The sequence below is a fragment of the Brachionichthys hirsutus genome, chromosome 22 (assembly GCF_040956055.1).
Source record: "Brachionichthys hirsutus isolate HB-005 chromosome 22, CSIRO-AGI_Bhir_v1, whole genome shotgun sequence".
Taxonomy (NCBI): Eukaryota; Metazoa; Chordata; class Actinopteri; order Lophiiformes; family Brachionichthyidae; genus Brachionichthys; species Brachionichthys hirsutus.
The window spans coordinates 5,527,493-5,552,524 of NC_090918.1; the positions used below are offsets into that span (position 1 = coordinate 5,527,493).

The 25,032-nt window shown below is 52.0% G+C and overlaps 5 protein-coding genes across 5 annotated transcripts in view; all 5 read left to right on the forward strand.

Annotated features, from left to right (window-relative positions):
• Nucleotides 1-940: 940 nt before the first annotated feature.
• On the forward strand, nucleotides 941-4,312 carry slc37a3 (solute carrier family 37 member 3). Its single transcript, XM_068755161.1, has 13 exons — nucleotides 941-1,017; nucleotides 1,086-1,191; nucleotides 1,279-1,371; nucleotides 1,461-1,544; nucleotides 1,632-1,777; nucleotides 1,860-1,956; nucleotides 2,033-2,117; nucleotides 2,193-2,377; nucleotides 2,466-2,607; nucleotides 2,680-2,781; nucleotides 2,876-3,075; nucleotides 3,173-3,238; nucleotides 3,322-4,312. The coding sequence occupies exons 1-13, from the start codon at nucleotides 941-943 to the stop codon at nucleotides 3,412-3,414; spliced, it is 1,476 nt and encodes a 491-aa protein (XP_068611262.1). The 3' UTR covers nucleotides 3,415-4,312.
• A 1,436-nt stretch (nucleotides 4,313-5,748) lies between these two features.
• Nucleotides 5,749-6,669, forward strand: LOC137911032 (suppressor APC domain-containing protein 1-like). The gene is made up of 4 exons (XM_068755454.1): nucleotides 5,749-5,936; nucleotides 6,050-6,220; nucleotides 6,281-6,436; nucleotides 6,573-6,669. Exons 1-4 carry the CDS (start codon nucleotides 5,838-5,840, stop codon nucleotides 6,660-6,662), a joined length of 516 nt encoding a protein of 171 aa, XP_068611555.1. The 5' UTR covers nucleotides 5,749-5,837; the 3' UTR covers nucleotides 6,663-6,669.
• Nucleotides 6,670-10,412: 3,743 nt separating this feature from the next.
• prdm4 (PR domain containing 4) lies at nucleotides 10,413-14,593 on the forward strand. Its single transcript, XM_068755342.1, has 10 exons — nucleotides 10,413-10,524; nucleotides 10,602-10,790; nucleotides 10,876-11,628; nucleotides 11,712-11,861; nucleotides 12,067-12,185; nucleotides 12,258-12,343; nucleotides 12,442-12,569; nucleotides 12,653-13,147; nucleotides 13,219-13,387; nucleotides 13,497-14,593. Exons 1-10 carry the CDS (start codon nucleotides 10,413-10,415, stop codon nucleotides 13,873-13,875), a joined length of 2,580 nt encoding a protein of 859 aa, XP_068611443.1. The 3' UTR covers nucleotides 13,876-14,593.
• A 510-nt stretch (nucleotides 14,594-15,103) lies between these two features.
• On the forward strand, nucleotides 15,104-18,357 carry tmem209 (transmembrane protein 209). The gene is made up of 14 exons (XM_068755347.1): nucleotides 15,104-15,243; nucleotides 15,352-15,410; nucleotides 15,549-15,680; nucleotides 15,801-16,030; nucleotides 16,099-16,303; nucleotides 16,378-16,553; nucleotides 16,638-16,709; nucleotides 16,814-16,910; nucleotides 17,009-17,134; nucleotides 17,261-17,358; nucleotides 17,520-17,634; nucleotides 17,758-17,855; nucleotides 17,990-18,063; nucleotides 18,264-18,357. Exons 1-14 carry the CDS (start codon nucleotides 15,104-15,106, stop codon nucleotides 18,316-18,318), a joined length of 1,677 nt encoding a protein of 558 aa, XP_068611448.1. The 3' UTR covers nucleotides 18,319-18,357.
• Nucleotides 18,358-19,864: 1,507 nt separating this feature from the next.
• LOC137911122 (putative adenosylhomocysteinase 3) overlaps nucleotides 19,865-25,032 on the forward strand; it is a 6,941-nt gene continuing 1,773 nt past the window's right edge. Inside the window, exons 1-2 of the mRNA XM_068755541.1 lie at nucleotides 19,865-20,164; nucleotides 20,762-20,781. Coding sequence (XP_068611642.1) covers nucleotides 19,865-20,164; nucleotides 20,762-20,781 — 320 coding nt within the window. The remainder of the gene's footprint in view (nucleotides 20,165-20,761; nucleotides 20,782-25,032) is intronic.

A 25,032-nucleotide genomic window follows, 5' to 3' on the forward strand; every position in this document is an offset into this window, starting at 1 on the left:
GATTTTGAACGTTTGTTCCGATGAAATCGGCCGTTTGTCCGGGGACGTTTATGAACTCGTTTTAACGCGTTTCAACGAGGCGTGCCGCGGGGAGAGGGTTCGGTTCATCCGGCGTCGGCTCCGGAGGCTCGGATGAATCGGTCCCGCACGGGATGATTCTCCTTCTAAATGGACAGAATGCGGGATTAAATTAATCCAATGTTTCGGGGCGGGATTAGTGAAAAAGCAAATGTAGTCTGAGAAAGACGCTAAATCTGCGCGTAATCCTTTCATCGGACAGATGGTATTTCCTGTTTCCAATAACAGATGGCTATTTTTTCTTTCTTTTTTTTTTCGTCATCGAACATCACGTGACGTCACGGGCTTGAACTGGAGACATAAACACGAGTCCTGACTCACATCTGCGTTCCTAACAATCTGACTCGGGTTCTTTTATCCCATGCTTGGGGTGTAATCGGATTACACGAACTGATCGGTTCAATGCTTCGTTCATTCATTTCTCGAGTCTTTCTTTGTGCCTTGCAGTGCTGGGCGTGAAGCCATTATTATTATTATTATAATAATTATTATTATTTAATGACCGGAGAGAATCCACGCCCTGCTCCGGTTTGTTTGCATAAATATGTTTAAACGCACGCACACGCACACACACACGCACGCACACGCACACGCACACACACACACACAGCTGCAGGAAGTGGGAACTCGCTGGGCGGGTTTCTGGACTTCCCGAACGCTCGTCGGCGTTCAGGTGCGTCTTCTGGAGGCGTGGCCGTTTCACAGGTGGTTAAGATCCACTGGTGGCGGATCGACGCCCCCCCCCCCCCCCCCCCCCCTCGCTCTCGTCTTTTAACACTGATTTCCTTCTTTCAGGGCCTCCGTTCCCACCTGGCTCAGAAGCCCCTCCCCGACGACCTCCGCCGTGACCCCCGCCCCTGTGATGCCTCCTTCGTGCTGTGGCTGCCTGTCACAGTACACCCATCATCATCTGGTCGTCTTCCTCCTCACCTTCTTTAGGTGAACTGACCTCTTCCTGGACTCGCCCCCCCCCCCCCCCCGAGTTAACCTCTGCCCTCTCCCTGCAGCTACGTCCTGCTGCATTCCTCCAGAAAGACCTTCAGCAACGTGAAAGTGAGCATCTCGGCCCAGTGGACGCCGTCCCCCCAGAATGGCAGCCTGTCCCCCGGCGAGGTAGGCGGCTCCCGTCGGCGCAGAGCGGCGTGCGAATGCGACCCGAGCGGCGGCTTTTAACTCTCGCCCTCCTCCTCCTCCGTCCAGACGTGGGAACGCAACCACCTCTTTGAGGACGAGGAGCACGCCACGCTCTTCCTGGGAGTGCTGGACTCCGTCTTCCTCTTCAGCTACGCGGTGGTGAGTGGCGAGCGCGCCGTCTTTCCGCTTTGCGGTGCATTCTGGGATTTTTCTCCCAGCTGATTGACGGGAAGCGCGCCGCTCCGCAGGGGCTGTACCTCAGCGGGGTGATCGGGGACAGAGTGAACCTCCGCTACATGCTCTGCTTCGGCCTGTGGGGCTCTGCCGTCGTGGTGAGGACCCGTTAGCTCGCGTTAGCGCCTGTCCAGCAGGGGCGGCGCCCTTTGATTTCTCCCGCCCGCCCGCCCCCCCCCCTGCAGGAGTTCGCGTTCGGGACTCTCACCGAGTGGCTCCACGTCTACAACGCCTTCCTGTACTGCTGCCTGTGGTCGCTGAACGGCCTGCTGCAGTCGGCCGTCTGGCCCTGCGTGGTCGCCGTCATGGCCAACTGGTTCGGGAAGGCCGGGTGAGCGCGGCCGACGGCGCCCGGAGCGCCGCGCTCACGCCCACGCCGGACTCTTCGTGACTCGCTTGTCTTTCTTTACCAGCCGCGGCTTCGTGTTCGGCCTCTGGAGTGCCTGCGGCTCCGTCGGGAACATCCTGGGCGCCTTCCTGGCCTCGAGCATGCTGAAGTACGGCTACGAGGTGAGACCCCGCCGGGACGCGGCGACCTTTCACCCGAACGCCCCGCTGACGCCACGCGGCTTGTGCTCCCGCTCAGTACGCCTTCCTGCTGACCTCGGTGGTGCAGCTCGCCGGCGGCGTGGTCGTGTTCTTCGGCCTGCTCACCTCGCCGAAGGAGATCGGTAAGGGGCGTGGAGAACCCTGACCTCGGGGGGGGGGGGGGGTGAAGTGTCTGAACGCTGGAGTTTCTTGTCCAGGCTTGAACTCGGAGGCGGGGACCGGACTCGGGGTGATGGAGGGGGACGCCGACAGCCAGCGGCCCCTCGTGAGCGACGATGAGGTGGAGGTGTACAGCCGGGAGCAGAAGCCGGACGAATCTCCGGCCCCGCCTCCTCGCGCCATCAGCTTCTGCCAGGCGTTCTGCCTGCCAGGCGTCCTACCGGTGAGCCCCCCCCCCCCACACACACACAAGCCTTTCGCCGGTAGAGGTCCCTCCCGCCCGTGTTGACGCTGCCCCCTGTTGGACGCAGTACTCGCTGGCGTACGCGTGTCTCAAGCTGGTCAACTACTCCTTCTTCTTCTGGCTTCCGTTCTACCTGAGCAACAACTACGGCTGGAAGGAGGCCGAGGCCGATCGGCTGTCCGTGTGGTACGACGTCGGCGGCATTGCGGGTGAGCGCCGCCAGCCCGATCTGGAGGGAACGCCCACTCGCTCTTCCTCATTGTTTCCGCTCCTCGCTTCAGGGGGAACCGTCCTCGGGTTGATTTCTGACATCATGGGAAAGCGGGCGCCCATCTTGGTCGTCTCCATCGTGTTGGCGGTCGGAGCCCTGGTGGGATACAGCCGTGAGTTTTCGAACGACGCCTTCGCTAGTCGAATGAGTGGGACTCGGGTTGCTGTTAAGCTCCGCCCCCTCCTCTCTTCCGCCATCCCTCTCAGGCTCGCCGAATGACGAGGTGGTAAACGGCGCGCTGCTGGCCATCACGGGCTTCTTCATCGGCGGCCCGTCCGGGCTGATCACCTCCGCCGTGTCCGCTGACCTGGGCAGGCAGGAGGTCCTGAGGGGGAGTCGGGACGCCATGGCAACCGTCACCGGGATCGTGGACGGGACTGGGAGCATCGGCGCTGCCGGTGGACAGGTGAAGCAAAAAATAGATCGGCGCTAGCACGAGGAATTCTGGTGACGCTGATTCACGAAGTGTCCCGATCTTCCTCTTCCTCTTCCTCTTCCTCCAGTACCTGGTGTCCCTGATCCAGAGCAAGCTGGGCTGGATGTGGGTCTTCTACTTCTTCATCATCATGGTGAGACGTCTTCCTGAAAACCGTCCGGAGACATTTGGACGTGCGCGCCCCTTTTTCTTACTCGTCGTGTCTTCGTCTTACAGACAGGGGGCAGCATCGTCTTCATCACGCCTTTGTTTATCAGAGAGGTTCGAGCCATGTGGAGAGAGAGACAAGCCCGGCGCCACCAGCTGTGAGAGCGAAGGCCCTCGACCCCTCACCTTTTTTTCGGTGAGTCTAGGGGGGCGGTTCAGGTGACCCGGAGTTACACCTGTTGAACTTTATTGACAGCCTCGTGAACGGGGCGTTTGAAAAAGGCTTTTAAAGGGACCTGGATGCGATTCGTTCTGTGGATTCTTCACAGAATATACTCGTGTATATATTTTAGGATTTAAATGAATGTAAATATTAAAAAAAAAAGAGAGAGAAGTAAATTCTCTTAATTTTGGGAGGGGCTTTTATCCTGAATATTTTTTTTGTTTTTAGATATTTATTGTATTTTATTTGTCCTAGAATGACGAAATGAATTCTGCACTATTAGTTCTTGTGATGATTTAAGCCACTCAGATCTTCGCTGGGGTTTTTGGGGGACGTTCACCTTAAGCTTCACGTGATTTCTCTTGTTCTGTGCAATCACGGTTCTTACAAACTGTCTTGTAAACTTCTACACGAGGACCACTTGATTGTGTGCGTGCCACCATCGTTTTATTTTTTACTTCGCCGGGATGTCGGGTAAAAACTCACAGCATTCTGTTTTCAGACTTTTGCACATCAAACACGTTGAAATGTAAAGAGCATGATGCTAAATGTAGGATCTGGTTAACGTGTTGTACGACGCCATTTCCTAGCTGTAGCCGATAGATAGAACACGCACGTCTTTCACGCATGCCAATAACAGGAATCAGCGCTTGACACGTGTTGGAGCTGCTTATACTCGTACCTGTTTTAGGACTCGCAAAGCAAAAGGTAGCTTCAATAATGCTAAGTATATGGAATGTGTAATTCTTTCTACGGTGTTTCTTTGCCTATTTTTCAAGCCGTGTAAATGCAAATTTTGATTTTAAATAAAGGCAGAAGTAACATTTTGCAAACTGAGATGTCTCCTGAATATTTCCACACAAGTTGGTCGTGATAAAGGAGAAGAAACTGCAAACAAAAGTTTATTTTCTCTGTCCTGGATTTCTATTCGAATGTCAACATCAAGTCAGAGACGTAGCTAGATGTAGCATAAGGACAGATATAAGGCTAGATGTAGCCTATGGTCAAATATATGGCAACAGATACATATTGTAAAGTATCTAGCTAGCTAAATGTAACATATGGTTACATATACAGTATAGCTAAATGTAGCATCTGGTTAAATATATAGCTAAATGTAGCACATGGTAAAGTATCTAGCTAGCTAAATGTAACATGGTTAGATGTGTAGCTAAATGTAGCATCTTGTTAAATGTGTAGCTAAATGTAGCATATGATAATAGTTTGTGTTTAACTAGAAACTTGAGCCTGGCGTTTTGTGGTTTTGTATCAATATCATTTATTGCATTGTAATACTTTGTAACACACTATAAAGCCATCGCAATGAGAGGCAACAATGCACCAACAAGCCAGAAATATATTCTCTTTACAATTATATGTTTGTGTTTCCATACATGTAAACTTCTTACACGTATGGAAACAAAAACTATTAAATTACAATACCGGTAGTTTCTAAAAATGTTGTACAGATTATCATACAATCATGCATATGCAAAACTTGAACTTTAATTGGCGCCTCAGTTTCCAGGAGTATTTGAATAATTGTTTTTATTAGAATTGCTATAAAAACGAGTTCTCTTTTCAACATTATTGCAGTAGTGCAACGATATAGCTTCAGAAATAACAGTTAGTGATCTCCCACAAAAATACAAATGGAGAATTCTTCATCCCTCCTTGACAAACGATACAAACTCAAAATAAGTTACGGTTTACTCTTGAATGCCCGGACGCCCTCTGAGGGTCACGTCTCCCCCGGCGGTCGTGGTGTGACGGCCTGCAGCTTCACGGACTAAACAAATCACGGTTGTGGGACACCTTTTGGGCAGGAAACAGTATTTGCTCGGGTCAAAGCGAACCAACTGGGCTTTTGGAGGCGGGGTTTGAAAAGTCTCCCCACGATCATCATTCCGCTGCGCGGCGGCGGCAGCGGCGGCGTCCACACCTCCGTGTTTACGCAGAACTTCTCCAGGTTCCGTCACATTCCTGGGAACGTGTCGGGACAGAATCCTCACCCGAAACCCGAATAATCACACGCGCTGGAGAGAGGGCTGAGATGTTTCAGCTGCAGGACGTTCGGGATGCAGAGGACTTCTTTCCATTCGTCTTCTCCTTTTTCTTTTCTCTCCACCCCATCTCTTTCTCTCTCTCTCTCTCTCTCTCTGTCCTCTGGATGTCGATTAACCAGTGGTGATGGCAGTGACGTGGAATTCTTCATTCCCTCGCCCCGGGGGAACCTGCTCCTCTTCTCTCTCTCTCTCTCTCTCTCTCTCTTCCACACCCTGTCATTCTCTCTCTGGGGTTTCTGGAAGTCGGCTGTTTGTCGTCTGTATGGGGCGGCCGCGGCGACTCCTCTCTCCTCTCCATGGCCTGTCGCCCCACCGACTCTTCCTCCTACACCGTGGTCATCCTCCCCCTCAGGACCAGCCTCCACAGCCTGGACGCCCTTCGCTTCTACCTATGGGTGAGGACGCAGGCGGTGTGTGTGTCGGGGGGTGGGGGGGGTGGGGGGTAATATGTGTCGTCTGCACTTTGAGTCGTGATTTAATTCTGACTGAATGAAAGGCTCCGCCCCAGATTAGGCGCCTGAAGGATCTGGAGAAGGAGAAGGACGCCCTCCGGTCGGGCCTGGAGATCCTGGGAAAGACCCGGTTCTGGTACCTCCGGCGGCTGGAGCAGAACAGAGCCCGGCTGGGCAGAGTTGAGACCAAGAGTGGGCTCGGCTGCAGACTGGAGGAGCTGTCAGAGGTAGGGGAAACTGATGATGATGATGATGAAGAGTCAGTGAATAAATGTCTATTCCTGCAGGTTCGGTCTCGCCTCCTCCGGTCTCTCATCCAGCGGGTCAACGGTTCTTTGGGCTCCGTGATGAGCGAGCCCAACGCCACCAGCAGCGGAATCCAGTCTCTGGCCGAGGCGGTCGAAGACAGCGACCTCCGATGGCGCAACACGGTACTGACGCAGGTGAGGACGAAAGAAACGACGGGCCCTGATTTATGTTCATGGTTCTAGTTCAACAAGAATGAACTCACTTTTCCCATCAGAAGATATCCCATCGGCGTCCGCGTGAAAATGATTCCCTCACTTCCTCTTTTGACAGGAAGTGAGTGACAAGAATCGCCGGATCTCCACGTTAGAGCTGGAAAAAGATGCGCTGCTCAAAGAGCTCGACGAACTCCAGGCCCCTTGATCGGAACTTACTTACTTTTAATTTAGAACGAATCAGATGCTAGCTGTTAGCCTCCTGTAAATATGTATTTATATGAATAAATAACGTCGAATGACCGTTTGCTTCTGTGTTCGCCTTGAAACAAACCAGTTTCGGTGACGCTCTGTAGCCGGGAGTTTCTCTTTCGGGACAAGTCGAAAGTAAGTTGAAGAGAGACAGGTTCCTTTTCTAAACAGATTCGTAATGGAGCTGAACATCCCCCGGGAGCCTGGTGCCCTCTGCTGGTAGGAAGACTGCAGCTGCAGCTCTTCTTTGCCCCCCCCCCTTTTACATTCATTCTGCTGCTACATGAAGTGCATCATTATTATTTCTGCCCCCCCCCCCCCCCCCCCCGGTTGTCCCGTTTCCCTGCTGGATGCGGGCTCCCTGTCCGGACACGTCGCGGCAGCCTCACCCGGTGGTCCCGCGCTGATCCCACCTCAGATGATCCGCTTTTATCTGGACGAGTCATCGCGCACGTCTGCAGGAGTTTGCACCGAACGACTGGCAGACAGGAAGTGGATCCAAAATAATAGATCCAAAAACCTCCTCCTGTGGTTGCTGATCCTTTACACAAAACTCAACCCCTACTCTACGTTGTTTTAATGTCTCATATCAGTAATTAGAACATCGCCGTCAATACGATTGAATTCATGATAAATATATATTAGGAAATAAACCGATGAAGTTGCAAACGTTGCTTCCGTTCATGCTTCAGCAGCATCTTTTCTGGTGAAGCAGCGAAGGAATCTGCTGAGATTAAATCAACCTGCGTGCGTCAGGACGGAAAAACACGCAGCATCGCGGCGTGGAGGCTTTCATTCAGCTTCACGTTGTCCCTCTTCAGCGCCACTGAACCAAGAAGCCCAGGGTACCAGCACTCGGCTGATGATTGGGTCTGGTTGGGCACGCCAAAGCCCTTCTTCCACTCTGCACTCTTTTCTCTTCACCTGTTAACAGTATCGTGTTTGCTTTTCTTCAGGTTTGCGGTTTCGGGGCTGCTGAATGTCGGGGCTTTTCATGCAGGTCAACGGAGGTGCGGAACCTTAACGCACTGCAGGTAGAGCGGAGAGGAGAGGAGGAGGCTCCACTCCCGGGAGCTGAGGGCTCCCTGATAACGGCATTCCTTCAGCTAATAGGAGAGGAAGACTTCCTGAGAAGCCTGCTGAGATAATAAGTCTTTGAAGATGCCGTATCCGCTGTTTGAGATCGTTGGCATGGTCGAGGGAGCCGTCGGGCCTTTATTACAGCAAGACAAGCTACAAGGAGATGCAATAATGTCAGCTTAAGAGCTGGAAAAAGAACCAGGATGATTTAATTAAGCAGAAGACTAGCAAATATATGTATATATATAACTGTACTTGAAGAAGTAAAAGTGAATCATGCAGAATTTTGAATTTTATTTTGGTTTTTTTTAATGATTTATCTGAATATAATTAAGATAAATGAATGCAAGAGTCTAAAAATATAATATAAGGCTTTTAATAATGTAATAAGGCCTGTTTGTATTTTGAGCATGCATCATAAGAATATGATAATGGTGGCATGGACATGCAGCTCCGGCAACTGATTCCATTCAGAAAAAAGATCTAATTCTATCAGAAATTAAAACAATACAGAAATATCCGTTTGTGAAGAGTAACTTTAATAATAATGCAAATAATGCAGCTTTAACTTGCACCAAAGACAAAATAAACTTCCTTGACTTTTATTTTAGAGTCGAAACGAAGTCTTCGAGTTTGGTTAACTCTTGTTTTCAGTGAACTTTTAAGTTTTGACATAGAATTTCATGTGAAATGTAGGAAACCTCATTCAAATGATTGGAGGTGTTTGTCGCGTCTCCCTAAACTGACTTTCGTGTTCGAGGTACAGAATAAAATCACGCAGCGTAAAACAAAGTATATTTTGACTGTTTTAGTTTCTTTCCAAATAAATGAACGTCCCGCAGCTCACATTGGAAGAGAGTGAGAACTAGTAAACCATTTCCCCGCCGCCGCCGCTGCTGCTGCTGAGGCCGGATTTGGTTTCTCCATCCAAACTGCGCTCCGTCCTCTGCGCTGGAACGCGCGCCTTTCCGAGCGACGCCTCCATCCCGGACGCGTTCAGCTCCAGCAGGCTCTGCAGGTGTTTGATGTAGTCAATGGCCGCCCGCAGGGTCTCCACTTTGCTGAGCCGCTTGTCTTCGAGCTCCTGCGGGAGACGCTCCCTGAGGCGCGCGTAACCCTCGTTTACGCAGCGCACCCGATGCCGCTCCCTCTCGTTCCTTTTTCGGATGAACGCGGGTTCGAAGGAGTAATCGCCCGCGCCGAAGGGTCCGTGAAAGGGGAACGTGGGGAATCTTCCACAGGGCAGCCTCTGGCCGTGCACGGGGTGGAGGTACGTCGCGTCAAGGTGGAAGGGCAATCCGAGGCGAAGCGCGTCCTTGTAGTGCGCCACGCCGTTATCCATGGAGAACCCGTGGAAAGCCGGTGGAGGAAAATATGAAACATGCTCCATTAATGCCTTCCTTTAATAAGAGATCATCTTAGTTTATCCAGCGATCAATACTTTTTGACATTTTCCCCGCTTTAATCTTTAATTACCTGCAGCCTCCGTGATTCTGCCCCTGGGTGACATTACTGTGATCTCCCGCTGCATGATCGGGACTGTCGGTGTGCGCGGCAGCTCGTGTGTTGGGCTTTATGAGGCTCTCCACGTGCAGCGTGCAGGTGCGTGCGTGTGATCCGTGATCCGTGATCCGGGGCGGGGATGCAGCCCGGGTTTCTAATCGGGTTCGGGCTGTTTATACAACACGTTCTTCCTTCCGTCGACACTTTGAAACAATTCCAATCCTAAACAATAATGATGCCACGCAGCCTGACTTTATGGGCTTATGTTGGATTTTACTTTTTGAATCTGCATGCAGTGGGACAAGGAGGCATTATAATTCCAGCATGTAGGGATTACATTTCATCTGTTTTCTTATTAGAGCATCATGGAGAGCACTCGCTTTATATTTATTTATTCTTTATTTACCACGCAGTCATTGAAGATAATGTGTTTTTCACCCTTACTGCAGACATATCTCTAAATCTGGGCTGTGGTATAATAATAATAATAATTTTATTATAATATTAGTATTATTATTATTATTATTATTATTATTATTTCTGAATCTGACCCTCGGTCTGTTGCGCTTTGCTCCCTTTTCAACCTTCTTATGAACCTGGACAGCGAAACTGACCTGAGACCAGCCGAACGGTCCCTCCACGCCGACAGCGCCATTGCGCATGCGCACACAGGGCAGGCTCCTGTCATGGCAGCCTTCAGGGAAGCGTTGTGTCGGTGTGTTGTTTTTAACCTATCGTCGCAGTAAAGCAACAACGGATGTGAGTTATCTTATCTCAGCCGAATGAAACGCACCATAATTGATTTCGGTGCGCATTTATTACGCGCTATAAATTAGGAAGGCTAACGTTAGCATCGCGACGGAAATGTTTGTTGTGCTAATTGCTAACAGGTCCTTCTCGACGACTGGTCGTTTGAGCCGCTTAGAATGAAGCCGTGCTGGAAGCGTTGCCACTGGGCTGTTGCTCGCGTCTTTTCACCCCACAGGGAGACGAGGCTGACCCCCCCCCCCCCGCGGTGAAGCGTACGGGTTGTTAAATTGAGGTAAGCTAACGCGGCTAGCACGTCTCCGCCCCCAGCATTCAGCTGTTTCCTCGGGGCTCAGCCTCTCTCTCTCTCTGCAGGATGAACGACTTGAACCTGAGTCCCGTGGGCATGGACCAGCTCACTGTGCCCGTGAGCGCCAGCCACCTGGGTCTGCCCCCCTCCCCCACACACAACCCCCTCCCCACCCCAGGTAGGACCGGGCCAGCCATCCGAGCCCGGTTTCCCGAAGCCGGGGAACAAACTGGATCGCGTGCGTTTGTGTTTCAGGCATGCCGGTGGCCATCCCCAGCCTGGGGCCTTCCCTGGGCTCCCTCCCTTCTGCCCTCTCGCTGATGCTCCCCATGGGGCCCCTGAGCGACAGAGGAGTGATGTGCGGCCTGCCGGAGAGGAACTACTCCTTGCCGCCGCCCCCCTACCCCCACCTGGAGAGCAGCTACTTCAGACACATATTGCCAGGTGAGGCTCTGTTTTTGTCTTTCTTTTAAAAACGAAATGAGCAAATCCTTTCTCATCTGAACGTCCTCTTTCTTCTCCGGGGTAGGCATCCTGTCTTATTTGGCCGACCGCCCCCCGCCTCAGTACATTCATCCCAGCAGCCTTAACATGGACGGGACCCTGTCTGTGGCGAGCAACAACCCCTCGGGTCTGGACCCTTACAGCGGCCCCGGGGGGGCCCTGGAACAGGGTCTGGTGCCGATGGACTCCAGACAGGTTAGCGGCCAGGGGGACCTCCACCAGACGGGCCCTCATGAACTGGACTCCAACGGGTTGGCCATGGAGTCACGTGTGAGTAGCCCCATGTCCCCTCACCGAATGGGAGAGGAGCTGGCCGGCATGGACGCCGTAGGGGGGGGGGTGGCGGTGTCCGACGCCCAGCAGCAGCTCGGAGGGGGGCGACAACCGCAGCCTCACGAGGGCTTGGATGGCGTGGACTCGTCCGGTGGCGTCATGGCCTTGCACGGCCCCCCTGTCCTGGAGCTACCCGTGGCGATGGAGCCGGATCACATGGGGGGCCGAGTGGGGAATGCTGGCGGCGGCGGAGGGGCGGGGGCGCTCGGGGAGCTGAGCGCGGGCGTGGTCAGCGTTGTCCTCACCGGCTCCTTGGCCGGCCATAGCCAGCTGGAGGCCGTGTCGCTTCACGGACACTCCGGGATGGGGCTCGAGGCGGTGAACGTGCCCCCCATCACCGCCGAGGTGTCACTGGGGCCGGAGAATAACCTGGTGCTGGTCAACTCCACCCTACAGCTGGAGGGCTCCGCCCCCAAGGACAACATGGCTGCTGCCTACACCATCTGTGAGTGAGCTCTTGTGGTTTATTTAAACAGGCAGCGAGCGGCGCCCCCCCCCTCCCTGTACCAACTGTCGTTCTGCCCCCAGGGTGCACGCTGTGCGAGCGCTCGTATGCGTCCGACTGCCCGGAGCACGGCCCGGTCACCTTCATCCCCGACACGCCCATCCAAAGCCGCGCTCGCCTCTCCCTCCCGCGGCCGCTGTGTCTGCGCATCTCGGTGGCCGACGAACCGCTGGGTGAGCGAATAAGCCCCCCCCCCCCATCACTTCTTCTGTGGTTAAACATGATCACAATCAGCTTCCTGTGTGGAGCAGAGATAAACGTGCATCGACGAGCAGCATCCCTTTTCCTAGAGCTCCGCCCCCTTTTATCTCTGCTTTGAGGGTCGAAGCTTAGAAAGAGGAATTGGATGTGGGTCGAAGATGATCGTGTCTCTCTTAGGGGTCTTTGCGCGGGACGTCATCCCCCAGAGGACGTGTTTTGGGCCGATGGTGGGCCAGCACTGCAGTCACGTGGATCTCTCCGATTGGCCGGAAAAGGACGCGCCACAGATATGGAAGGTCGGTGGAGCGGTTTAAGTTGGGCGGCCCGTTTTCCCGTCGAGTCCCCCGTTGACCGCGTTCTCCTTCCAGATGTACCACAACAACGCGCTGGAGTTCTGCATCGTGACGACGGACGAGAATGAGTGCAACTGGATGATGTTTGTCCACAAAGCGCGGTGCGTCCGCCCGCCCGAACGCTCTCCGCCTGCGCTGTTCATGCTATTTTATGTTAATGAGCAACTCGTCTCCGCCGTGCGTGTGTGTGTGTGTTCAGGACCCGTGAGGAGCAGAACCTGGTGGCGTACCCGGCCAATGGGAAGCTGTTCTTCTGCACCAGCACAGAGATCCACCCGGACCAGGAGCTGCTCTTCTACTACAGCAGAGACTACTGCAGGCTGATGGGTGAGACGCCGCCTGGTGACGTGCCTGCTAGCGCCGATTTTCAGGAATCCGGGACCTTTTCAACATCCTCCGTGTCTCCTCAGGTGTTCCCCAGGTGCCCCAGGGCCAGATCTGCCAGTGCGGCAAAGAATGCTCCTCCTTCTCCGAGCTCAAGTCGCATCTCGGCAGCCACAACGGTAACCACGGCCACAGCCCGTCACAGCAGGACCACCCCCAGCAGCAGCAAGAGCAACACGCCCACCAGGGGGAGAAGCTGGCCAATGGGACGTCAAGCTCCTCCTCTTCCCCGTGGCCCTGCCACGCCCACGCTGCAGCACAAACAAACGGTGATGGCAGCAGCGGCGTCGGGGGCGGCAATGACGCAAACGCCAACGGCGTTGCCTCCAGAGCGAAGGGTCAGGGCCACATCAGGGAGAAGAAATTTAAGTGCAGCATGTGCTCCCGGGCTTTCATCACGTGCACTAAGCTCAACGTGCACTTCATGGGCCACGTGGGGATGAAGCCTCACAAGTGTGAATACTGCAGTAAGGCGTTCAGCGATCCCAGCAACCTCAGAATGCACCTGAAGATCCACACAGGTGCGTACCGGCGAGGCTCGTCGGGCTCTTTAACGTCTTTCTTAACGTGTGAAACCCTATCCCGCCACCAGGTCAGAAGAACTACAGGTGCACGGTGTGCGAGAAGTCGTTCACGCAGAAAGCCCACGTGGCGTCGCACATGCTCATCCACACGGGGGCGGAGAAGCTCAAGTGTGACCTCTGTGACCGCGCCTTCATCAGGAAGCACGACCTGAAACAGCACATGTTGTCTCACACGCAGTAAGTAGCTAATCCTCCGATACGCTGGGAAACAATCTGGAGTTAAAAAAGGAAAAGCGAGCAGCTGAAGTGAAAGTTCTACTCCTCGATTCTTCCGTCCCCACTACAGCGAGCGGCGAATTCAGTGCCCGAAGTGCAGCAAACACTTCCTCAAGACCAACCACCTGAAGAAGCACATGAACTCCCACGAAGGTCGGAGAGACTTCGTCTGCGAGAAATGCCACAAAGCGTTCCTCACCAAGTACCACCTCACCCGGCACCTCAAGATATGCAAAGGTCCCAGGACGGAGAGGGCGTCGTGCAAGGAGAAGGACGTGGACGAGGATGAGGACGAAGAGGAGGAGGAAGAGGAGGAGGAGGAGGAGGAGGAGGAGGAGGAGGAGGATGAGGACGATGGTAGGGGAAGAGAAGAGAGACGCAGCAACGCAGACTGCGGTTTAGACGTTGGCGGATACAGCTCTGAAAAGTCCTCGTCGCCCCCGCATTGACAACGGCGTGCCTCATGAGCTGTTTCTTTAGTTACTGCAGTACTGACTGTTTACTCCATAGATTTTGCCAAAATAATTGCGTTAATATTTTAATGAAATTGTGTTATTCCAATTATACAATAGTGTTAACTGTTGGTAAATATCACAAGCCTGTTAGTGCTGCTAAAAAAACCAAACCTTTGTAATGGTAAAAGCCAGCTGATGAAGGTGAGTGTTTCTACTTGGATGATGGGTTTCATACAAGCTGCCTTTAATTCTGTGGTGTTTCTTTTTTCATTCTAAAAAGGCAAATGGCAGATATTCATTTGCAGCTGCACAATATTATAATTATTTTTAATTCCGTCCTTGCATTCTAGTCCATGTATAGTGTTTTCATTCTTTTATTTATTAAAACAGACTTTCTTGTTCTCCTGATGAATGTACTTGCTGTGTACATTTTAAATGAATGATATACAGGAGAGAGCTGGTAACAGTATTTCTAACCTAAAAACAAAAATTGGGGCTAAATTTATGAAATTTGAAGCTTTAAAAAGGACAAAATACGATCAGGTTACTGAAAAAGGGATAAACAGATTATTCGATAAAATGAATGAAAACGCAAGCGACTGAGCGGAAATGACGTCACATCGAACTGTGACTGTTGGCGTTTCCTTTCTGCTCTACTACGCTGTACGTCGACTTTCTTAAACTAATTAAAATTTTAATTAAGTATGTTGAATTTCTTTTTCCTGCTCGTTCTTTATTATGTCGCCTTTTTAATTTACAACAAGAACGCGTGACGTCGTGTCTCTTTGACAGGAAGTGCGTCATGTAGCTTCCTGTTGAGATACAAAATATGCAGCGGCGCCCATGTCGTCTTTAGCATTGTATGAATTTTATATATTTCTTTCATGTTGTATTTGAATTTTAGCTGCATCATTTTTGTTATGAAAGCTGTATTGTTTTTTAAATACCGTGAAGGAAGACCCAAACCGTAGTTTTTTGACAAACTCCGTATTATTTATGCCTGAGCTAGCTAACGAGCTAATAACTTAGCTAGCCGCATGCCTTGCAGCCTCCCGTGTCTTACTTGATGTCTAGCTGAACTCTGACGCGGCCCACGGTTCGTTAGACTCCAACGCGCCAGTCTCGTCTTTAATGTCACCGAGTGCCTTTTTTTTTTTTTTTTTTTTGGTCTTCCACCGTTCGTGTCTGCTCCTCATCTCAGCCATAACGGTCTGATCGGATCATGCTGACTCCACCTAAAGAGGGGCTGCCCTGCATGATGGACAGGGCGCTGAGGATGAGGAGGGAGGAGCAGGCCCGGCAGGTGGTCCTGGCCTGGGCCGTGCTCAACGTGTCTCTGGCGGGCATGATTTACACGGAAATGTAAGTCCTCAAGTCATCCATTCGGACCTGCAGTCGGACGTTTTTATTCTTTAGTCTCTCCTCTTGCAGGTCAATGATATCTGTTCTAATATTGTAATTCATTTTTAGGTCAGGGAAATTGCTGAGCCGGTACTACGACATCACGTACTGGCCCATCTGGTACATCGGTGAGATTCCTGTGTTCTCGTTTACGTGTGGATTCTGTGCTGCTGATTATAAAAACACACACTTGGGGGGTGTCAAACATGCGTTTATCCTTGTGTGTTTGTGTCTACGTGTGCCGTCCTCTTCCTCCTCCTCCACAGAACTGGCGCTGGCCTCTATTTTCAGCCTCAATGCTCTTTTTGACTTCTGGAAATATTTCAAATACACAATGGCTCCCTCCAGCATTGCCGTGTCACCTCAGCAGCATCGCCTCCTGGGTCTGAGAAATACGAGTGAGGCTTGGTTTGACTTTTTTAACTAACTTAATTTAGTGCGGTACATGTTCCGGTTATTTAAATACACGTAGCCTTACTTCTGAGTACGAGACTTCTTTCGGTCCTCCTCCTTCACAGGTATTCAGGCCTCTCCGCCTCAAAGGCCAGAAAAAAGGGAGACCCCGGTTCCGTCCCAGTCGACTCCACTTCAGGGTCAAAGTGTGCTGAGCTTCAGCCCCTCGCGACCCGCCGCCACCAGCCCCAAGTTCTCCCCTAGCTGTGTTCCGGGGTACACCCCCCCTCTCAGCAGCCCGTCCACCCCGGGCAGTGCCGGCGGGCCTTATCCTCCCTCAGTGGCCTTTGGAAAGGTGCATCCATCACCACAGTGAAAAACGTTCATGGACACATCCTGACTCTTAAGTTCTTCCCTCCTCAGGTACTGAGCTACAGCCCCTCCTCTGGCTCCTCCCCCTACGCGAGCAGCATCGGCTCGGAAGAAGGTGCCAGCCTGAGAGCTCGATATCGGACCTCCCCCTCGGTATTTAGCTCTCCCGGAAACAAGGAGGATTACATGGAGGATCTAAAAAGCCTGGAAAGGTTCCTTCACACGGAAGAGGAGAGGAGTCACCGGAGCCAGCTCGGTAGGCTCTTTGAAAAATTATCTCGATCAGATGCGGATAAAAACCTTCCGACGTCACAAACGGATTTTCTGCAGGCAGTCCCGAGGCCGCCTCCCCAAACCACAGCCCAACATTTTGGAACTACAACCGCTCGGTGGGCGATTACGCTCAGAGCCTGAGGAAGTTCCTGTACCAGCCGGCCTGCCGCTCTCAGGCGCCGTCCGCTCTCAAGGACGAGACGGATCTGAGCTCCAAACAGGCTGCAGAGGAGGTCTGTGAATCGGCATTTCGGGGTTCGTCGCGGTGTCCTCGTGTCTGATTTGACATGAACTTACATTTCTATACTTCAATGTAGGTGTGGGCCAGAATCTCAACCAGCCGCCCCGTCGTGGACCGCATCGATAGCTGGACGGCCAAACTTAGAAACGCAAGTTTTCAAACATATTTCCAGAGCTACGTGCCGGCGGATCCTGACGTCGAACAGATTTTTAGACAAACAAATGTCCTTTTTTTTTTCCTCCTCTTTTGCAGTGGATCAGTGACACCATCTTGGTCCCTTTGGTCAAGGAAATTGATTCCGTGAACATCCAGCTCAGGAGGATGGGCTGCCCCGAGCTCCAGATGGGAGGTAAAACGCCCGGAGAGAACCTGCATCGAGGGGGAAAAGTGTATGTGAAGCTCAGACATGGAGACATTTCACCGGGTTCTCCTCCCCTCCTCCACCAGAGGGCAGCATCAGCAGCTTGAAGCAGGCCGCGGTGATGAAGGCCTCCTCCATCCCCACCATGAACTCCATAGTTCTGTATCTTGACCTCACGCCCAACCAGGAGTATCTGGTGGACCGCGTGAAAGGTACGCGAGGCAGCGCGGCGTGTGTGCGCGTGTGTGTGCGCGTGTGTGTACGCGTGTGTGTACGCGTGTGTGTACGCGTGTGGCCGCGCGTCGTTTTACGGTGCCGTGTGCTTCCCGTCCCGTTAGAACTGGCCCACAGCGGTTGCATGAGCTCCTTTCGCTGGAATAGCGGCGGCGATTTCAAGAACAGGAAGTGGGACACGGACCTCCCGACCGACTGTGCTGTGAGTCTACGTGCACACACACACACACACACACACACCAAGCTAGTGGCCCGCTGTAAGGCAAAGGGTACCTGGATGGGTTCAGATCTAGGTTGCCATGGTGACCACGTACTTTGGAAAGCTCGGTGCGATGTCCTGTGACCTTTTGTCGTGTTCCATAGATCCTCATGCATGTGATTTGCACATACTTGGACTCCAGACTGCCTCCGCACCCGAAGTACCCGGACGGGAAGACGTTCACCTCGCAGCACTTCAGCCACACCCCGGACAAGCCCGGTGAGGACACGTCCACACCGTCCACGTGGGACGGACGTCCTAATGAAATCATCATCCGTCCCTCCGTTGTCACGTTCAACTTCTTGTGTCTCATTTTTCTTTATTTTAATGAACCCGCACAAGATGTCACCAAGGAGAGCCTCTTCTGCATCCACCAAAGCAGCACCACCCCCCCCCACTACCAGCTCATCTACCAGGGACACATCTACAGCTTGCCCAAGGTGAGCGCGGCGGCAGCCAGCTTCAAGGCCCACCCCAGGGGAATGTCTGTCTGTGTCCCCCTGGGGTGGGGTGAGTCCTCTATCAAAAACGCTGAACTTGCACCGACGTGAACGTAGCTCGCTTTCTGTTGCAGGGCAGGAACAATTTGTTCCACACCGTCCTCATGTTCCTCTACGTCATTAAGAGCAAGGAGTCGGGGATGCTGGGGTGAGTCTCTAAAAGCCTACAAGATGCTTTCCAGCTCAGCGTTCAAACAATCTTATGCCCGTCTCAGGGCTTTAACCAGATATTGATTGATTTGTCAACGGAAAGGTCGCACAGCAACGCTCAGATCGTATTGTGATTACGGCGGGTTGCTGTCCTCGTCTGCTGCAGGATGCTTAATTTGCCTTTCGTGCTTCCTGCAGGAGGGTTAATCTGGGCCTCTCCGGCGTCAACATCATGTGGATTTTTGAAGACTGACTTGTCGCCTTTTTAGAAGCGACAAAAAGCTACCAGAGGACCCCCCCCCCCCCCCCCCTCTCTCTCTCTCTCTCTCTCTCCACTATGCTGTGTGGCTACATTGATTAGTAATCACCTGCATCTCATTGGCTGCTCAATGGAAAAGCAGCGCTTCACTTTAAAAGACATTGAATCTGTATTTTTGGATATTTTCAGAGTTTTGATAGAGAAATGGGAAACATCTGGACTTCATGACATTTTAATATTCGTCACTGCGGAATGCTTATGATACAAGATGTATTTTTTTAACATGGTTTGTTTGGGGTTTTTTTTGTATTCTGAGAATGTACCAGCACGGCGAACTTGTAAATAATATACCTCAGTTTTATCTGCTGGGTGATAAAGGGCTTCGACCCATTTAGCATGAATGTGTGGTCCACTTCCTTATCCTGAGTCCCCTGTTGCATTCTGGCGGTAAAGATGCTCCTGACATGCTTGAAATCAACCGCACAAAGACAGCGGCTTGTGAGAGTGGAAGCAACGCGCACATGCACGCACGCACGCACACACACCACACACACACACACACACACACACACAAATCAAAGTGTTCTGTCATGGCAGAGCTTCCCGATTGACATGCTGTCTTCTACAAAAGAGATCTGAATGCTTGAACTGGGAATCGCAGTTAAAATGTTATTTGTTTTGATGCCATGAGTGTTTAAAATAAGATTGAACTGTTGATCGGGGAATAATTGGATCTCGCTGATTTTACTTAACAGGATGTCTCCAGCTGACGTTGCGTTAACGACTGGAGCTTAGCTCAGAAACATAAACTTTATACACAACCTATTGTGTAGATTACGTATCATGGTTTCTTGCGCATGATGCAATAAATGTGCGCGACTGCTTGGCAGCCACTTGGTGGCAATGTAGCCCATTTTTGACGGTTTGACCTTCCTCTTGTCTCATAACGCGAAATGTGATTCAGTGTCTTGTGTGTGATTCAACACTGACAGTCTAATTAGATAATTGTCAGTGTTGGAGTCATGCAACGGCACGTCCTGCAGCTGTGTTTACACGAGAGATATTACTCATCTGAAGATTTCATTGTATACTTTAATAAAAAACAGAAATATATATATGTATATTGTTATCAAACTGGGAATAAACAGAATTATAATACATATATATGTCTTTGTTTTGGAGTTAACTATTGTCCTCTTATTTTAAACATCATCTCCCATAATGCCTTTCACAGTAAGAGCATATTTCCTGTTGGGAAATGTAGTCGCTTTGTTGACCGGGATGCTTTCAGCGAAATGATTTTGCGATCAATAATGTTATTGCTTCCTCCGCATCGATTATAGTCTGTAAAAAGTCACCTGTTTTTTGAGAAAACTGGCGTTCGGGGTTCGAAAGGAATAAGCAAAAAATTCAAGTTGTTTCGAAAAACTACAAATGCCATAATGCATATGGCGCCCGTGGCTCCTCCTCCCACATCCGCTTGACTCGGTATTTGTGTTGGGGGGGGGGGGGGGAGAAGGGACTTGGTGAAACCGCAGCGATGTCAGTCCAGGTTGTGGCAGCGAAAATGGCAGAGGTCGAACTCAAAGACGTTCCCACCGGCAAACATTTACCGGCTGGTTCCCCGGTGACACCGACCGAGGCCGGTTCCTCCGCCGCCGCTTCCCCGACAGCGGAACCCTCCGCCAAAGCCGGGGAAGGCAGCCCGAGCTTGCTCACCCCGAACCCCGCGAAGATGCCGCAAGCGTCGGCTATGAAGCGACCGGACCCGCAGCAGAACGGCGGGGAAGCCTTCATCAACCGCGACGGGACCGTCGCCGAGGCGCCGCGGATGAAAAAGGTGAGCCCGGGCGCCGTTCGTGTCGCTAGCGGGCTCCGTCCTCGGTGTTTTTCGGACCGTCACCCGGTTCTCCCCGCCGCAATGTCGCTGTTTGCGACGATGCTAACAGGCTAGCTGGTCCCGAAGCCGCTTCGCCGGTGTTTGTTAGCGCTTGTACCGGTAATAAATGTCTCGCGTTATAATAACAACGGAGAACGTGTAATTAATATAAACGCGGTATTATTATTTTTTTAATTACCGGTAAATGCAGCGGTTTTATTTAGGCTGACTCGACATAAATACAGGACAGCTGGATTAAGCTATCCGGTAACTTTGTTTGAAACTGGTCGTTTAAGAAAGAAAAACATAGTTTAAAAATGTTTTAAAGCGTTGTTATGTTGTTATTACACTTTTAACAAATTATGGAATTACTAGTTTTTACAATGAGCTCGTTCATTCGCTAAATAGTAGCGTAAATTAGCTGTAAGTTATTTTAGCTCGCTTTTAGCTTTTAGCTTCCCGTATTATTATTACACGTGGTTTCCCGTCTGCGGCAGGTTTATGGGTTTATGACCCAATAAATGTGTGCATAGATTTATTCTGCTGTGGGTCATCTAGGGACGCCTTTGCCCCCCCAGGTGAGTTAGGTTCAGGTTTAGGGAATGCATCGATCCTACGACAGGTGTAGGATCCAGCCCGGATGTAACAGTCTGGGTTGGATCCATGTCACCAAACCTGAGCTGCCCTTGTGGATTAGGTCAGAGGTCAGGCTGGTTTAGCATGTCTTTCTGTAAGGAAAAAAAAAAGAAAGAAGATAAAACTGTTTTAAAGTTGTCATGTCGTAAGTATAGTGATGAAGAGCGATGCTGAAGACGAGGAGCCTTTCATCTTCAGGGCCGCCCAGAAGCAGCCGCATCCGGACTCACGACGGGGAAACGGGTTCACACACGGGACCAGGACGCTTTTGTCACGTCGCAGAGGATCAAAAAGGACCGGCGCCGCTGTGGGCGGGGCCCAGGTGGGCGCTGAGGCGGTCGGGTGGGAGGGCGGGTTGTAACCCTGGGGGTGCTGTCTGCAGCCCGGCTAGCAGCTAGCGTAGCTACGGGTCGAATCGGCCGACTCTTAAATGGGTCGGTGCGGCTGCAGAGTCTGACCCGGAGGTCGCGGCGTCTCTTTCGTGACTTTTTTTTTTCAACGTCTCCGGGGTGTCGGCGGGTTCATCCCTCTCGCCTGTGATGTCACGTCGCCCGCTAAGCTGCTGTTCCTGGAAGCTCCTCCTCCTCCGCTTCCCGTTTATTGATATTTACCCAGAATTAGCAGGATAATCGACGCACGTCACCGAACGCCACGCGCTTTCCCCGAGGGGGATCCGGCGCCGTGGCGTGAAGGAAGACGAAACGCCGCGCTGTTCAGATCCTGTCCTGAACTCCGGCATCCTATCCTATCGACCACAGCGTTGATGGAGAGACCCTGAGCCCGGGAAGGCCTGATCGGAGGGGGCCGTCTGAGGAGGAGCCCCCCCCCCCCCCATCCAGACTGCCTTTGAGGAGTTTCTACGTGTCTGTTTGACCACATTCCTCGGCTGTTAATGGTTCAATGAGTAATCTTCATCTTCAGACGTTTTGCAATGCTTCTTTAAGCATTTACCCACAATCGGTCTTTACTCTGAGTTAAATTGGGGGGGGGGGGGGGGGGGGGGGGGTCAGGGCGTTCATCTTTCTCAACAGATTCCACAGATGACCTTCTGTGACATTTCCCGACGCTAATAATGGTTAGCTCGACATTTAAATGGAAAATAAATACACCTGTCCTTTCGGCGTTTCTGGACCACCCACTCACCTCTTGCATCTTTGACCCCCCCAAGAGTCAGAATTCATTTCCTGCCTCGCCCTCGCCAGATTACGCGTCTTCCAATCAGACGGCTCTTTTTTTTTTTTTTTTACCCCCAGGCTCGCGGTCACGGACTAGCGATGCGATGCACGCAGCGTAACGGGAAGCGGTCTGATTGCTAGAAGCTCGCCCAGTGCGAGCGCTCGCGGTGCCACGCGAGGACCGGCGGAGACCGGCGGTGCGCCGGCGCCGAACTGGCACGGCATCGCTTTCCAGGAATGCGGCTCGCTGCTCGAGTCCTGCGAGTGAATGAAGGGCCGACATTGTGTTCCAAAAGCGCTGCTTCACAAAATGGTGCTCACAAAGGCTTGAAGAGAACCCCCCCCCCCCCCCCACGCACCTAGCCATCTGCCCCCTCCGACTAGGCGTTACAGGCCCAGAATGCACCCTGATGGATAATTTACATACATGAGAAGAAAATCCAGAATTTTATGAATGAGAGAATTTTTACGACTCTATTTCTGGTTCTTCTTTCGAGTTCATGGACGGATAAACGGCGGCTGTTAAAGCGGTGGCGTTTGTTTTCCTGTCGGGTTTGAGAGCCACATAAAGTTGGAAAGAATTGATTTTTTTTTTTTTTGGTATGTAAACGGGATCGATGTGCCGATCGTGTCGAACGGAAGCCCTCGCCTGGCCGAGAACGGGAACCAGGCCCGGTTACACAACGACGACGATACGAGGTGCAGCTCGACCCATAGTAGGGTTTAATCGGTCACCCCCCCCCCCCCCCCCCAGCTTTTAGTGACCACCAGACCATACCAGAAGGGCAACGATTGTTCTATCAGGCATAGTTTCCGCTGATCATTAAAGGCTGCAGAAACGAGTCGTGGAAAACAATCAACGCCGCCTTGAATCATTTATAGCAACAACTACCTTTTTTGGGTCGCAGGTAAACATTAATTCCCTCCTCTAGCGCCACCGCGAGGTTGTTTTTCAGCCGCGTGTCCTGCTGCTGAACTTTACCAGCAGACGCCTGATCACCGACGCGTTAGCGTTGGCGTTAGCATGCCTGCGTTAGCGTTCTGCCCCTCCTTTTCGCGTGTTCCTTCGCTCGCCGCGGGTGACGTCGGGTCATTTGCGTGTCGTGAGGCCGCCGGGGTCGCGTGTGCCTTTATTTACACGCCGAGCGCTTGTCTGTGTGTGTAAATCAGCTGGATGCACTCTTACATCACTTCCACCCCCCCCACCCCCCCAGGGCTGCATGCTGCGCTCTGATACGCACCGCCTCCTGCTGTCTGCTGTTTGCAGGATGGTCGGAGGCCCCTCCTTGCCGAGAGTCACGGTCATACCAGCTGCCCCCCCCCCCAATCAATCGGCCTGCCAGAAGCACTTTAGGATTTAATTTTGAAGATATTTGCAGACATTTGTTTTTAGCATTAAGGTATTAGCAGGAAACGTTTCTAGTCTTTTTTTTCGGGCCTTTTTGAAGGATGGTGTCCGGACGCGAGGCGATTAAAAGCCCGGCGGCGCTTCGCTTTGAGACGACTCGTCATCCCTGCACTTAGCTCGTCTGATCTTCTGTCTGTGTGTTTTCCTTTTAACTTTAACGGTTTAGTCATCATCTTTAATCCCGCTCACAACATGGACGCCCGCCAGATACCACAATCTCACCGAGCATTGGGGGGGGGGGGGGGGCATTTACAGCCTCACCGAACTGAGGAGGCGTGACACTCACAACACTTAAAGCGCTGCCGTGGCGACTCATCCTTTGGGTTCCATTGCAACGGGTCACAGCCGGATTGTGTTTGGGTTTGGATCACTGCGTCTGTTTACGGTCTAAACACGTCTTTGAAAAGGTTCCGTTTCTCTTCTTACGCCGCCTGATTTAGCAAACAGGCGTAAAGCAGCAGTAACCCGGGACGGTAATGTTCTGAATGAACTGCGTGGACGACATTTAGCATCATTTAAACGATAAATTGGGTGTCCCACAGGGCGGAGGCGTAAACAGCCACGTTCCCTCTGGCCCTTTGGGCTTCCTCACAAAGGTTGGGGGGGGGGGGGGGGCTGCAGGCTGTCTGGTCTGACGGGCCGATTCTTTTATCAGCATTTTTGTCTCATTATGCCGATGACTGGATGTTCTCCAGCTTCAAAGGCTGTTATTAAGTCGCCGCTGCGTGGTTCAAGGCGATGTGATGTGGCGTCTGCCTTGTTGTCGTGCAGCTTGGGGGGGGGGGGGGGGGGGGGGGCTTCAGAGACCCGATGACCTCCTAGAGGCCCGGAGCCGGGTTGCTGCAGGGTTCTGCCCTTCATCCACGACCCCATTGTGTTTGATTAGGATCGGGTTCCTTCCAACGCAGGTGTGGAAAACACAGAGGATGGATCTCTTCTGGGACGAAGCTGGGGGGGGGGGGAAACGTGCAGGGAATTTCATATGCATGTGGAAACGGCGTCCCGTTCCAGCGTGTGTTCTGGTACTGAACACGCAACAAGCTCCTCCCCCCGACAATAGATGCGTTGTGGAAAACAAAGCGGATAGAATCCTGACTAATCCACATTTATAAGTAACACATTCCCTCAGATTATTAACGTCGTAATTACCCTATAAGACACCGCTTTTAACGTCTTTGCCCCTCGAGTCCAAGTCCAAGGGGACATCTTCAGGGTGCTTGAGACGCAGGTCTGAGACAAAAGACGGCCGGTTTCCTGTCGTACGGGATGAAGTAAAACTAATTGGGCTTTAAGTAACGACTCAAATGAGAACTAGATTACCCGGGTAGCTTTGACTGCAATCCGGAGATGTGCCGGATAACGGGGCGTTGGGTTCAGTGGCCGTCACAGGAAGTGCGTCTGACTCCCAGGGACCGGAGGGGGGAGTCCCTCAGGGCTCTGTTTCTGTGGTTTCTTTTTCAATGCAAACACTGAGTGGCGTCGTGTTCTTGTTTTCAGCACACGGGGGTTAAATGTGTGGCCCCATCCTTAATAGTGATTTATTATAGTTGCTAAGCAACATCAGGGGCCGTTATTGGCATTGTGCTCGTGCAGCTGTTTAAAACTAAGCG

Coding starts and splice junctions, on each gene's coding strand:
- slc37a3 (XM_068755161.1), top strand. CDS start 941: ATGCCTCCTTCGTGCTGTGGCTGCCTGTCACAGTACACCCATCATCAT. Junction 1,018..1,085: donor TTCCTCCTCACCTTCTTTAG/GTGAACTGACCT, acceptor CTCTCCCTGCAG/CTACGTCCTGCTGCATTCCT. Junction 2,118..2,192: donor CACCTCGCCGAAGGAGATCG/GTAAGGGGCGTG, acceptor TTTCTTGTCCAG/GCTTGAACTCGGAGGCGGGG.
- LOC137911032 (XM_068755454.1), top strand. CDS start 5,838: ATGGCCTGTCGCCCCACCGACTCTTCCTCCTACACCGTGGTCATCCTC. Junction 6,221..6,280: donor GACTGGAGGAGCTGTCAGAG/GTAGGGGAAACT, acceptor CTATTCCTGCAG/GTTCGGTCTCGCCTCCTCCG. Junction 6,437..6,572: donor GCAACACGGTACTGACGCAG/GTGAGGACGAAA, acceptor CTCTTTTGACAG/GAAGTGAGTGACAAGAATCG.
- prdm4 (XM_068755342.1), top strand. CDS start 10,413: ATGAACGACTTGAACCTGAGTCCCGTGGGCATGGACCAGCTCACTGTG. Junction 11,629..11,711: donor GGCTGCTGCCTACACCATCT/GTGAGTGAGCTC, acceptor TTCTGCCCCCAG/GGTGCACGCTGTGCGAGCGC. Junction 12,344..12,441: donor ATGTTTGTCCACAAAGCGCG/GTGCGTCCGCCC, acceptor GTGTGTGTTCAG/GACCCGTGAGGAGCAGAACC.
- tmem209 (XM_068755347.1), top strand. CDS start 15,104: ATGCTGACTCCACCTAAAGAGGGGCTGCCCTGCATGATGGACAGGGCG. Junction 15,411..15,548: donor CTGGCCCATCTGGTACATCG/GTGAGATTCCTG, acceptor CCTCCTCCACAG/AACTGGCGCTGGCCTCTATT. Junction 18,064..18,263: donor AAGGAGTCGGGGATGCTGGG/GTGAGTCTCTAA, acceptor TGCTTCCTGCAG/GAGGGTTAATCTGGGCCTCT.